At 39.7% G+C, this 13358-nt stretch overlaps 1 protein-coding gene and 1 long non-coding RNA gene across 3 annotated transcripts; both read left to right on the forward strand.

Moving 5' to 3' along the window:
- Positions 1–4355: 4355 nt before the first annotated feature.
- Positions 4356–6946, forward strand: LOC145551862 (uncharacterized). Of its 2 annotated transcripts, none has more exons than XR_014087721.1 (3): positions 4356–5160; positions 5267–5488; positions 5614–6946. It is a non-coding gene; the product is annotated as an uncharacterized LOC145551862 (long non-coding RNA). The 2 variants fall into 2 exon arrangements; XR_014087722.1 differs by having other exon boundaries at positions 4357–5128.
- Positions 6947–7394: 448 nt separating this feature from the next.
- LOC145551934 (dispanin subfamily A member 2b-like) lies at positions 7395–9010 on the forward strand. The gene is made up of 2 exons (XM_081607813.1): positions 7395–7695; positions 8212–9010. Exons 1-2 carry the CDS (start codon positions 7459–7461, stop codon positions 8368–8370), a joined length of 396 nt encoding a protein of 131 aa, XP_081463939.1. The 5' UTR covers positions 7395–7458; the 3' UTR covers positions 8371–9010.
- Positions 9011–13358: the final 4348 nt, after the last annotated feature.

Here is a 13358-nt window from a genome sequence, read left to right on the forward strand (position 1 = left end):
CCTCTGACACTGCTCAGTTACTTATTTTTTTGAGAGGAGTGGGCAACGAAATGAACGTTACCGAAGAGCTACTAGACCTAAAGAGCCTGAAAAACCAAACGAGAGGAACAGATTTATTCTCTTCTGTTTGCGCTGCCATGGATGACATGAAACTCCCGTGGAATAAAATTTCTGGGATTATTACAGACGGCATAATAATGTCAGACGGCATAATAATAATATCGGGCATCTGGTAAGGATGCCTCCTGGTGAGGTGTTCCGGGCATGTCCCACTGGGAGGAGGCCTCGGGGAAGACCCAGGACACGCTGGAGGGACTAAGTCTCTCAGCTGGCCTGGGAACGCCTTGGGGTTTCCCCAGAGGAGCTGGAAGAAGTGGCTGGGGAGAGGGAAGTCTGGGCCTCCCTTCTGAAGCTGCTGCCCCCGCAACCCGACCCCGGATAAGCGGAAGAAAATGGATGGATGGATATTACAGACGGCGCATCATCCATGACTGGCGAACGAAGTGGATTAGCAACACTAATAAGTAACAAAGTAAGTGAAGAAGGGGGTAAAGCTGTAAAACTCCATTGTATCATTCATCAGCAAGTTCTGTGTGCTAAACATCTCCAATACGAACATGTTATGGAACCGGTGAGAACTATATCCGCTCCAGAGCGCTGGGCCACCGTCAGTTCCAACAGTTTCTAAACGAGATTCATGCGGAATATGGAGATGTTGTCTATCCCACTGATGTGAGATGGCTCAGTCGGGGTTCTGCATTATCACGCTCTTAGGCAAGAAATCGGTGAGTTTTTGGCTGAAAAAGGACAACCTATGCGAGAACTAAGTGACCCTATGTAGCTGGTTGATTTGGGGCTTCTAGTTGATGTTACAAAGCACCTCAATGTCCTGAACACCAGTGTCCAGGGACCAGAGGCAGTCATAAGCCAACTATATTCGCACATCAAAGCCTTTGGAACCAAGCTGCAACTGTTTGAAAGACACCTGTCACCGACCAAACCCAATACCGCACACTTTTCAGCACTTCAAGAAATCATGACCAAATTCCCACAGAGCAATGTCAGTGCGCAAACGAGGCGGTACGCATCAGATATTTCATCTCTGGCTGAAGAGTTTAAACAACGCTTTCGGGATTTTGCAGCTATTGAGAAGGAGATTGCTCTTTTTTCACCACCTTTCTCCGTGGACACAGATGATGTTCCAGACCCTTTGCAGCTGGAGCTCATTGAGCTGCAGTGTGACGCAGTCGGCACCAGCAGCTTTCTCTCGCCAACTTTTACCGACAGCTGGATAAGGACAGGTTTCGAGAGATTCGAGCATTTGGTAAGAAAATGCTAAGCTTGTTTGGGTCGACGTATTTGTGTGAGAAGACATTCTCGGTTATGAACTTAAATAAGAGCTGTGTGAGAACACGGCTAATGGACTCTCACTTACGAGACATCTTGCGCATCAGTACCACTGCCTTTGCGCCAGACCTGGCCTATGTGCTGCAGTCCAGATCTCAGTATCACCCGTCACATTAATGCAGACAAGTCATTTGTCATTTACAATAAGTCTCTGAATAAATGTTGTTCAAGATCAAAATCAGTCATAAATTCAGACAAGTTTTCAGTTTTCACTCCAGAATAATAAACTTAAAAATCTAATCAACATTTATAGTTACTAATGTCAAATGAGCCATGCACTTGTTGATATGACTATTACTTGCTCATTTCTGTTATTTTATTTAAAGATTCTGTAAATGTTGAACTGTCATGGTGAGATATTGTTTTATGTTTCAAATGTAATTTGCACTCAAGAGTACAATTACTTCTGTTTAACCGTTAGAAAACAGTTAATGTTTAAAAAGTGAAGTTAAGTGATTATTCAATTGCATATGATATGCATGTTTCAAATGAACCTAAAGACATGCTTTAGATCGCTGAAATTAAAACAAAAAAGCAAATGTGAAACACAGAATGGCTTGCTGGAATTTGTTTAAATATATTGCTGTGCTATGTAAAGAACGTCTGCTAAGGTCAGCCACTCTACATTTTTAACACACCAAATCTGGCCCCCTTTGCAAAAAGTTTGGACACCCCTGGTGTAGGGGGAACGGCCGGTCAGAAACCTCTGAATTGCTGGCAGAATCTACGTAAACAGATGAGGCTTGGCTTTCAGGCATCTATGGGGTAAGACTGACTCTTAGCATTACAGGTAGGTGAACTCTATTGTCTTCTGAATTCATATGGTTTTAGTGGCGTTTTTAAAAACAGGAGCTGGACCAAACAGGTCTGAAAATCATGGAAACCACACTTTTAAGTGTTTATTAGTACGAGGTTTTTTTAAAACTATTTATTGTTTTTTATTACACGTTGTGATGCACGTGGTGATCCTCTATACTTACAAGACAGAAATTGGTTTTATTCCCGATTTTGCTTTCAGAAGTACATCTTCTTTGTCTTTTTGTAATTAAAAAACAACAACTTTTTTTAAAATTACGTCACACTACAGGAGACATGCAGCGTCCCCTGGACAGCCTGGGGGTCCCACAGGAGTTCAGCACACCGTAGTGAGCCCACCAGAGATTATGTGGTCTGGTCGCTGTGGAACTTAATCTGTGGAAACTTCAGCTGTCTTGGATTGGCGGCTCTCATCTGTTCTGTTAAAGTGAGTTTATGCTAATAATTTGTCTCTAATATAAGCAGCTTCTGTTCTTGACTATAAAAGTTAGGGTACAAACAGCATAACTATACATAATTATAAAATATAAGCAACATTTTTTTTTTGTCATGAAGCACCAAAGCTAGCATAGCATGGCTAACTAAAATCAAAATTACTATACGTTTAGTAGTTGTGCTACTAAACGTATAGTTTAGTATACATTTAGTATACTAAACGTTTAGTATACGTTTAGTGTACTAAACGTTTAGTATACGTTTAGTATACTAAACGTATACTAAACAGATCAAACCAGATAGTTTGATCTGGTTTGATCTGGTTTATGAGGACAAAGTAAGATCAGATAAAGTAAGTCAAAAATAGACTAACAATGATATGTTAGCAAGAAAACATAAAAACAGAAGAACACAAACTAAAATATAAACTAAGTATCCTGTTGAGCTGGGGTGTCCAACATGTGGACTGGGGGCCAGCTGCAGCCCTCTGAAGGCCTTCAACCACAAATCAAGAATGGCATAAAATTTGATTTCCCGACTCAGGTGGATGATGTAGATAGAGTTGGGGGGGAAAATAAGGGGTCAATTTTCACTGATGGAAAACCTTTAAGGAGCCAACTTATTATTTAGCAATAATTTTTAATGTTTTTTTTTTATTTGATTTGATTTGATAGTAAACAGAACTACACCCATCAGTGACTTTCTCTGGAAAGTGGACTTGAGCACAACCGTTTCCTAAGTGTGGCATGTAAAGGAACAGTGATGTCATGTCCTGTTACTGCTGCTGAAAATACACAAACAAAAAAAAATACAAAGATAATCAGACACAAAAACATCTGACATTCTATGTTTGGATTTTTTTCTCTTTTCTTTTTATAACCCTGCAAAACTGTGAAACCTCTTATGTTTTATAGTCAACAAGGTGACTACAAAACATAGTCACCTTATATGCAAAAACATTTTGTTTTTGTATATTTATATAAATATGCAATGATATTACTAAATAAAATCTATTTCATAAATTATTTGTTGTTAATCTGATGCTAAGAGATGAGTGCGTTTTCTGGTAACCAAGTGGCACAAAGTAAACATCTGATTTTTACTGTTGAAAACTCAATCCAGACTTTAAGTAATATTGTTATGTTGTGCTATGGACTGAAAAACATATTGGTTTAAATACAAAGGTAAAGAATTGGTAGTGTGGTTTAATATAATGTTCTGATCATAATTCATTATGTTTTGCTTTTTTCAGTTCAAAGACGCTACATAAAGAAAGACGTCAGAAACAAAACAGAAAGGATCTGCTAGGAGCAGTCAAAGGTAGTGGATTGTTGACCAACTGGGTCAGAACGAGTACCGCAGGTAAGAACCAAAAATAAAGGTTTTTATTATGATCAACATGTAGTTTTTGGTAGTCAACAATATATTTAATATTACAAGGCAGCTGCTATGTTTTTATTGTTACGATGTACTAAACCTAGTTGTATATCTCACAATTTGTAATTTATCATTGTTTATTAAACTCTGAAAGCTGTGTGACTTTGTTAATATTCTGTCCTAAAATGTGGTTAGATTTGCCCTTTTTCTTTTGAGCACTTGCCCCTTTAGTGGTCCCTGCGAAAAGCCATTTTCATTCCTTGGAATCAAGCAAACAAAGCTAAACTAACTAACCCTCAAAAAAAGTGTCCCGGTTATTTTGTGTGTTTTTTGAAGTGAAATGAGAACGATTGTGATGCCGTGGAACGAGCCCCTCAAGCTAAGGTTATTGACGGCCTCTTTCTCTCTCTCCCTCTATCACCTCCTATCCCTCTAAGTCAGTGGTCCCCAAAGTCGGTCCTGGAGGTTTGGCATTATGCATGTTTTGATTCTCTCCCTGGTGGTAGTAACAACCTTTTCAGCATGTCAATGTTCTTCTTAGGCCTCTAATGAGCCATCATTTGATCCAGATGCGCTAAACCAGAGAGAGACGCACGCAGGATGCCGGCCCTCCAGGACTGACTTTGGGGCCCACTGCTTTAAGTGAATAAATCGATGCATTTGATCTCTCTCTGTGTGTGTGGTGACGACGTGTTTAACGGGTTTAATCTCCTTCAGCTGCACAGATGACGCCCAGACCCCTAAAAGGCCCAGGCAAAGTTTCCTAGGCCAGGAGGGGGCAACTCCAGGCTTCGAGGGCCGGACTCCAGCAACCTTTAGATGTGGCTCTACTTCAACACACCTGAGTCAAATAATGAGGTCGTTAGCAGGACTCTGGAGAACCTGACTGAGCTGGGGAGGCGATTCAGCTGTTGGATTCAAGTGTGTTGAATCCAACGTGGCATCCTGACCAGGGAGACGTCTAAGAGTTGCAGGACACCGGCCCTCCAGGACCAGGATTGCCCACCCCTGAACTAGACGGTGCAGCGCCTTGTAAAAAGAAGAGGGTAGAGGCAGGTTTCCCCCCAACAAGGAGCCTCTTTGACAAGTGATGGTCGGCTCAACTTAAGATGATTATTGTTAATTGTATTTATATTTGATTTTTCCTCCTCTCCTGCCTCGTCTGATTCTTAAACAGGGAGCATTATGCTCAGCTCTAACCGTGTGCGTGTGGTTTCTTTCTTTCTCGCAGCCAAATGGAGCTGGCAAAAACCAACCCTGGCCAAGTAGCAGAGCTTCATTAAAAAGTCAAACTGGACCGGGAACTCCATCTCTGCTGAGCAGGTGCTAGAGGGCTGGAGGCCACCATCCACCGGAGCCCCGGAAGATGACCAGGAACTCATTCACCACATCCAGTGCCAGAGTTGGACTGGACTTGTGATTTCTGACAGCAAAAAGCCAGGAGCAGGCAAAGGTCGGCTGATTTTACCTGCCGTTTCCTAGATCTGGAAACTGACACTTGTAATAATTAAGATGATTATTATTATTAAATGAATAAAGCAATAAGTGGATTAATTCAATTGAGTTTCTCCTCCACAGGGCTCTTTGCGACCAGAGCATTCCCAAAGAGCTCTATCCTGTGCTGCTACCACGATCAGGTCACCAACGCCTCTGAGGGTCAGCGGTTGGTGGAATCCCTGAAGGAGGGAGAGGAATCATTTTCTTTTTTTAAGTCTGGAGACCAGGACCTGTGCATCAATTCACAGATCCACAGTCAATGTCATCCACAGATGGCCACTTTTGGGAGAATAATAAATCATTCTGCCAAGGACTTTTAATGCAAAAGGTGTATTGGCAAAGTTTGCAGGCCTGGCTGAGCCAATAAAAGCAACGAAAGACATAAGTGCAGGAGAGGAGCTCTGCATAGACTACGGTGTGAGGCAGTGGTCGTTTTGGGGGCGAGGCCATGGGACTTTCTTGGCTCAATGAGTGAGCTCGGCTCACCCCCCTGTGTTTTAAAAAAATAGTCTGATAGCAGTTTATCACTTGGTATTTATTTATTTGCTGTAAATAGTTCAGTATATCTTTTATAGTGTAATTGCCGCTTTGTTTTTTATTTCAGCAGGAGTTTATTTTCTGGGAAGGTTTTCTGACATCCTGCAAAGACATTCAAGCAAAAACTATCCACAAACTCACAAGTTCAATGGATGCAAGAATTGTACAGGTGATACCGAAGAAGGTCTGTTGTTTTTGATTGAAATGGATTTTAATTTTAGTAAATGTGACCATTTAATGCTGGACATTTGAAGAATGGCCGTTCGCAGTTTTTTATAATCCATAAAATGTTTTGAAAATCTGCGGTGCATAATTTGGAACAGTGCATTTTGAGTTTAACTAAAACTGTTCTCATTGGGAGGTTTGTTCAGTAAAATTTGATTTTGTCATCAAGTGTGGGTATTGACAGAGAATACAGGCAGACCCAGGTTGTCGAAGATTATGGTGATTTAATGAGGATAAACGGCTCAAACAAAGTGAAAAACTAAAGTTCAGCACAGAGAGCAACAGCTACAGGACTGACCAAACGAGAGCTGCGTCATCTCAGGACTTAACAGTTTGACTGAGATGACTGACAGCTAGACAATAGTACGATGACATACGACAAGGACTCAACAAGAGACAAAGACAACAGGTGGACTTAAATACACAGGGAGTAATCAGGGAAACTAGACACAGCTGGGAACAATCTAGGGGGAAGCCAGGACAGCACAGAGACTCACAAGAAACGGAACTGAGAATAAACACAGAGAAAACTCAAATCCCCACAGATTTATACTGTAAAGGTTCATGACTTGAAAATTAGACTGACCATCATTTGGATTGACCATTAAGGAAAATCTGAGAAAATATCACTTGCATAATAATTTGGAACACGGTGTATAAATCAAAATAAAACACTCCTTTGTCCTTTTTTTGTCGTTTACATGATGTGTAAAGTGTAGCTGTTTTTCCATAACATATTGAATATTTGATGGAAGAGCAATGATAAAATTGCATTCAAAATTGTCCCAACTGCATAGAAATCCGTCTTTAGCAGAAAAGGATTTTAAACTTCTTCTCTTAAAAACAAACTCGGGCTTTTTCTTTTCATGAATATTTTTGCTGCTTTCAGGCCAGACAGATTTAACTAAATCTCAATTTACCCTTAAATGTCTTGTGCGCGCACAGGCAATTTATTTTAGGAGCTAAAAATTCTGAACGTCTGAAGTTGACAAAATTAGTAGAAATGAAAGCACTGTGGGTTTTATAAATGTAACCTTGTTGGTAGGTGATGAATAGATCATTATCAAACCACTAGCATCAAATAAAGCACATCAGCTTCCTATAGCGTGCCAGTTCTTCAGAGACTCTTCAGATCGTCCTTCACCTGCAGCTGAGCTGAGAGCCATGGATCCTTGTTACACCACTGTAGCTTACACAACTTACCCTGCTGAGACCGTCACACTGCAGGACAGGAGACATACAGTGTCCCCTGGACAGCCTGGGGGTCCCACAGGAGTTCAGCACACTGTAGTGAACGTCCCCACTGAGCCCACAAGAGATCATCTGGTCTGGTCGCTGTGGAACTTAATCTATGGAAATATTTTCTGTCTTGGATTGGTGGCTCTCATCTGTTCTGTTAAAGTGAGTTTATGCTAATAATTTCTTAGTCATTTGTCTGAAATGTAAACATTTTCTGATTGTTTAAAAAAGGACAGAAATCTTGAAGAGTGTTGAAACTGGCTTCTGATTCCTCTTCTGGTAAATGGATTTTATGCAGTTTGGACAAATCTGTTCAAATCTGGAGACTAATTAGAGTAATCTGGATAATTAAGATTTAAAGACAAAAAGATTTAAATCACAGTGTGATTTCACAAAACTCAAATATCAAGGTAGTTCAATCGCATGGATGGCCTTTCTACTGAAACACTGAGTCTAGCTTAAGACTCCAAATGGCTAAAAATGTCTAGAAAAGCCTTTAAACTTTCTACTTTTAACTGTAAAAGAGTGTGTGGTTTTGTAAAATAAATAAAAAATAAGTCAACATGAGTTTTGGTAAATCAAAGATAAAAGTCCCAAAGTTACAGCAGGCAATAAGGGAGAACCTGATGCTCTCCGTATGAACCAGTTATTGATACAACATATTTTTTATGCGTTCAGGCCAGAGACAGGAAGCTGGTTGGAGATCTGGACGGAGCCAAACGTCACGCCTCCACTGCTCGTGCTCTCAACATCGCAGCGACCGTCCTGACATCGTTAGCCGTCTTTCTCTCTATTTTTGTGCCCATTGCTATGATTGCAAACGCTAGAAGATATTAAGGATATTACTAAGTAACTTGTGTGATATCAGGGGTTTTCAAACACCACGTCTTTCTCTCTATTGTTGTGCTCATTGCTGTGATTGCAAATGCTGCAAGCTATTAGAGATATCACTAAGTAAGAGGGGGTTTTCAAAAGCTGAGTGAAGCTGACACCAAATCTACATCGATCTACGTTCCTACCCTCATCTATGGTCATGAGATTTGGGTCATGACCGAAAGAACGAGGTCATGGATACAGGCAGCTGAAATGGGTTTCCTCCTTAGGGAGGCTGGGGTCTCAGAGATAGGATGAGAAGCTCAGTCATCTGGGAGGGACTCAGAGTAGAGCCGCTGCTCCTCCACGTCAAGAGGAGCCAGTTGAGGTGGCTTGGGCATCTGGTCAGGATGCCTCCTGAATGCCTCCCTGGTGAGGCGCTCCAGGCACGTCCCATCAGGAGGAGGAAGACCCAGGACACGCTATAGAGTCTATGTTCCTCTGCTGGCCTGGGAACGCCTTGGGATTCCCTGGAGGAGCTGGAACAAGTGGCTGGTGAAAATCTGGGCCTCCCTGCTTAGGCTGCTGCCCTGTGACCCGACCTCGGATAAGTGGAAGAAGATGGATGGATGGATGGATGGATGGATGGATGGATGGATGGATGGATGGATGGATGGATGGATGGATGGATGGATGGATGGATGGATGGATGGATGGATGGATGGATGGATGGATGGATGGATGGATGGACTTATCATGCATCAATAAAAATGATTAACTAACATATTGAGTTCTCTAAACATAACGATGCCCATAACTACTACAAATTACATCATATACCAGTCAGGGTTGCCATGTCGGCTGCTCAGTAAGCTCTATCTTCCCAATTCTGTGGCTTTCACAGCAGCTCATGTATCCAGAAAGCAGCAACAAATGCCTATTCACTTTCAGTTTTTTCTAAATAAACAATAAAAGCCTTGAACTCTACTGGCTGCAGTTCGTCTCATTGCTTACATTTTACAAAAAGATGCTAAGATGCCCCCTGGTGGCGACTTCAGGATGGTTTTCAGTACCTTCTGTTTTCTGTCAGTCTTCTTCAACTAGTCCTAAATATCAGTGACTATGAACTGATGCATGGTGTGTTTAATACCTGACCAGTAGCACAATATTGTTCCCAAAATAATTTACTTTAATTAAAACATTTTCAAATACTTGAGTGTTTATATTCATAAAAATCGCAGATTACAACTCACCTCACATGGGCTTCACATGAGTTTTATTTAAAGTGCATGCAATCATAAAAATAAAAACAAAAATTAATCTCTCTCTCTCTCTATATATATATATATATATATATATATATATATATATGCTTTTTTTTATTGATGCTTGATAATAAGTCCATCCATCCATCCATCCATCCATCCATCCATCCATCCATCCATCCATCCATCCATCCATCCATCCATCCATCCATCCATCCATCCATCCATCCATCCATCCATCCATCCATCCATCCATCCAGTCACTTGTTCCAGCTCCTCCAGGGAATCCCAAGCCGTTCCCAGGCCAGCAGAGGAACATACACCCTCCAGCATGTCCTGGGTCTTCCTCCTCCTGATGGGACGTGCCTGGAGCGCCTCAGCAGGGAGGCGTACCAGACACAGACACATAACTACATCACTTAATTTACTTCATGTTCATTTGTTTATTTTATTTCATTATTTATCAATTTATTTATTGTGTGTAGTGGATTTCTTTATCTGGGACCTGAGGACAAATTTCGTACCACAAACTCCCAAGATGGTATGACAATAAAAAATCCTTGAATCCTTACTTGCCTCTGGGAAACCCTTTGAATATTTCATGTTTTTCGAGCAAAGAATATATTTTTAATGTGGTGAAAAAGCTAGACTTGGAAGAAGATTGAAGAAATTTGTGACAGAGAAACAGGAAGTGGTGAAAACCTGAAGCCTAAAGTCGTCACCAGGGGGAACCTGGAAAATATAAGCAATGAGACGAGTACAAGTCAGTGTAATTATGTAAATATTTTCCTGTTTTTAGTAGAAAAAGTGGAGTTTAATAGTAGGAGGTGTTTTCTGCTGTTTCCTGGAAACATGAAGTTTTGTGTTTTAGCTCAATTGCTCACTGATTCTTTGTTCTAAACTTGAAAATTTTAAGGACAAAACTTTTTTAACCAAATACTCTGTGTCCATAACCAGTGAAATGTCACCATGGAAACAACTGACATTTATTTGTATGACCTTGCCTGATTGGTGCAGCTCGTTTTCTCATGATTGTTTGCTCAATTCTGCATCACATAATATACATGTTATGATTAATTTGTCATAATTTTATTTTTTACATTCAGATTTTTGTTTTTATTGTCCTCAATTTGTCAATTTATGAACAAATATGTTTTTGGTTTAAAAAATGACACAATAGGCTCTACACACAAAATAAATTACATTGTTGTGTTTTATAGAGCACAGGATTGTATTTATTATTATCATGATGCAAGCTTTTCATTCTGAACTAAAATACACTGCAGATTTTAAGCAAGTGAACTTTATAAATGAAGTTCTTCTTTGTTGCCTCAGATTTTACTACTATTACTGCTGTTACAATTTTATTTAAGGCATCAAAATAAAAACAGAAAAGCAGACGTGGTCTTTGAAAAGCCCTCATACCACGTAAGAATTACGTATATCGGTTATATCTGGTATATTGATAACTGGAATATTTTGCCCCCTCTGCAATCATAGCAATGGGCACAACAATGCAGAGAATGACGGTTAAAGATGTTAAAGATTCTTTCGGTCATGACCCAAATCTCATGACCATAGATGAGGGTAGGAACGTAGATCGATGTAGATTTGGTGTCAGCTTCACTCAGCTTTTGAAAACCCCCTCTTACTTAGTGATATCTCTAATAGCTTGCAGCATTTGCAATCACAGCAATGAGCACAACAATAGAGAGAAAGACGTGGTGTTTGAAAACCCAAGTTACTTAGTAATATCCTTAATATCTTCTAGCGTTTGCAATCATAGCAATGGGCACAACAATGCAGAGAATGACGGTTAAAAATGTCAGGACGGTCGCCGCGAAGTTGAGAGCGCAAGCAGTAGAGGCGTGACGTCTGGCTCCGTCTTGATCTCCAACCATCTTCCTGTCTCTGGCCTGAAAGCAGAAAAAAAAAAAATTATTAACTGTTACATGTGGTGAACAAAGAGTTCTCCGATGTTATTTACTAAAACATTGGGACTTTTACCTTTGATTTACCAAAACGCACATTGAGTTATTGTCTTCAAAGTAAAAAATAGAAAAAAGTTTAAACGCTAAACTTTTTTAGTTTAAAAAACGTTTAGCTACAACTTGAGTCTAACTTGTAGCCTCAGGTTAGACTCAAATCTAAAACTTTGAGTTTAGATTAAGACCTAGTTTTGGGATCTTAATCTGGACTCAAAGTTTGAGTAGAAAGGCCTTCCACATCATTGAAATAGTTCCATATTTGAGTTCTGTGAAACTAACCTATCACGATGTGATTTAAATCTTTTTGTCTTTAAACCTTAATTATCCAGATTATTCTAATTAGTTTCCTGATTTGTCCAAACTGCATAAAACACATTTACCAAAAGAGGAATCAGAAGCCAGTTTCAACACTCTTCATGATTTCTGTCCTTTTTCAAACAAACATAAAATGTTTACATTCAAGACAAATTACTGAGAAACTATTAGCCCTCTGTGGCATGACTTTTTATTTTTTTGGGGAAAAAATATTTTTTCTGCATTCTTTGGGAGCTTGTTGGCCCTTAATTACATATCAATCATAAAATTGGACCCTGACACCACTCGGAACCGGATTTGGGTTTGTTGCCTCAGGGCAACATTGCGCTACAAGGGGTCTAAAACGCCAAGTTTTCTACAGTGATTATGAGAAATGAAATACAAATAAAACAAAACTATATTCATAAAAAAACTTTTTTTGACAAAAATAAATCAGACATGGTTCCAACTCACAAATATAAAATAAACAACTAACTGTCATTAATGAATGGTACATTTAAGCACATTTCTAAAACAAGCGTTTGTGTGTTTGTACATGTGTATGTTTGGCGGAGTTAGAACCACTAAGGATGTTGAAATCAATCTTTTCCCTATTATATGTTAAACATCAGGAAGGAATTGCTTGCTGATGTGAAAAAGAGTGTATATCACATTTTTGGCACTTGTTTATTGGCGTACCTGTGAATCACCGTCTGTTTATCTGATTATCTATGGGTTGTAGCAAAAAGATTCACATCAGTCACTATAGTTAGGGCTGCAGGTTCTTTTTATAAGAGTTTGTAGTTCTGATTCTTTGTTAGAATTTGAGCCAAGCAAAGGACAACATTTCCACCAGCTCCCATATCTGGTAGATTTGGTGGTTGCACGGCTCACCCTGTATAGGTTGTAAGGAACACCATCTGCACCAGCCATACAAAGTTCCCTGCAGACCCATATTTTAGGGTTTGGCAGGTATTGCTTCATTCTTTGCCTGCCTTGGAATAGGGCCATTAGTTCATTGATGTCCAGTTTATCACTCTTTGGGACTGAAGTCAGTTTTGAGGATAAACCAACAATGAAATAATGGTTGTACAGTGGATCCTCATGTTTTCATCAGGAATGACCCCAACTTATGAACCATGCACCTTTTGTCCATGAAATGACCTTGCATCCATCTCCTGTTGCTGTTAGTCAATAATAAAGTAAAAAAATTGGTTGTGCTAATTATTTTGTAATCAATTGAATATTGTCACATAAGAATAATATTGTCTGAGCAAAATGGCCCTAACTGCGCAATGTTGCCCTGAGGCAACAAACAAAAAAACAGTTTTAGCATATAAATTATAAAACAAATTGTCTTGAAATGATCTACAGTGCTTCTTAACATATTCACAGATATGAAAATGTTTTAGTTAGAGTGACCCAAATTTAAACATGAAGAAAAGTGATGTATAACTTACAAGTA

Source organism: Poecilia reticulata, chromosome 6 (assembly GCF_904066995.2).
Source record: "Poecilia reticulata chromosome 6, P_reticulata-male-v2, whole genome shotgun sequence".
Taxonomy (NCBI): domain Eukaryota; kingdom Metazoa; phylum Chordata; class Actinopteri; order Cyprinodontiformes; family Poeciliidae; genus Poecilia; species Poecilia reticulata.

Excerpts from the sequence above, each read along its gene's own strand:
- LOC145551934 (XM_081607813.1), top strand. The coding sequence starts at position 7,459 with ATGGATCCTTGTTACACCACTGTAGCTTACACAACTTACCCTGCTGAG. Across the intron at positions 7,696-8,211 it reads CTCTCATCTGTTCTGTTAAA|GCCAGAGACAGGAAGCTGGT; the intron begins GTGAGTTTATGC and ends TTATGCGTTCAG.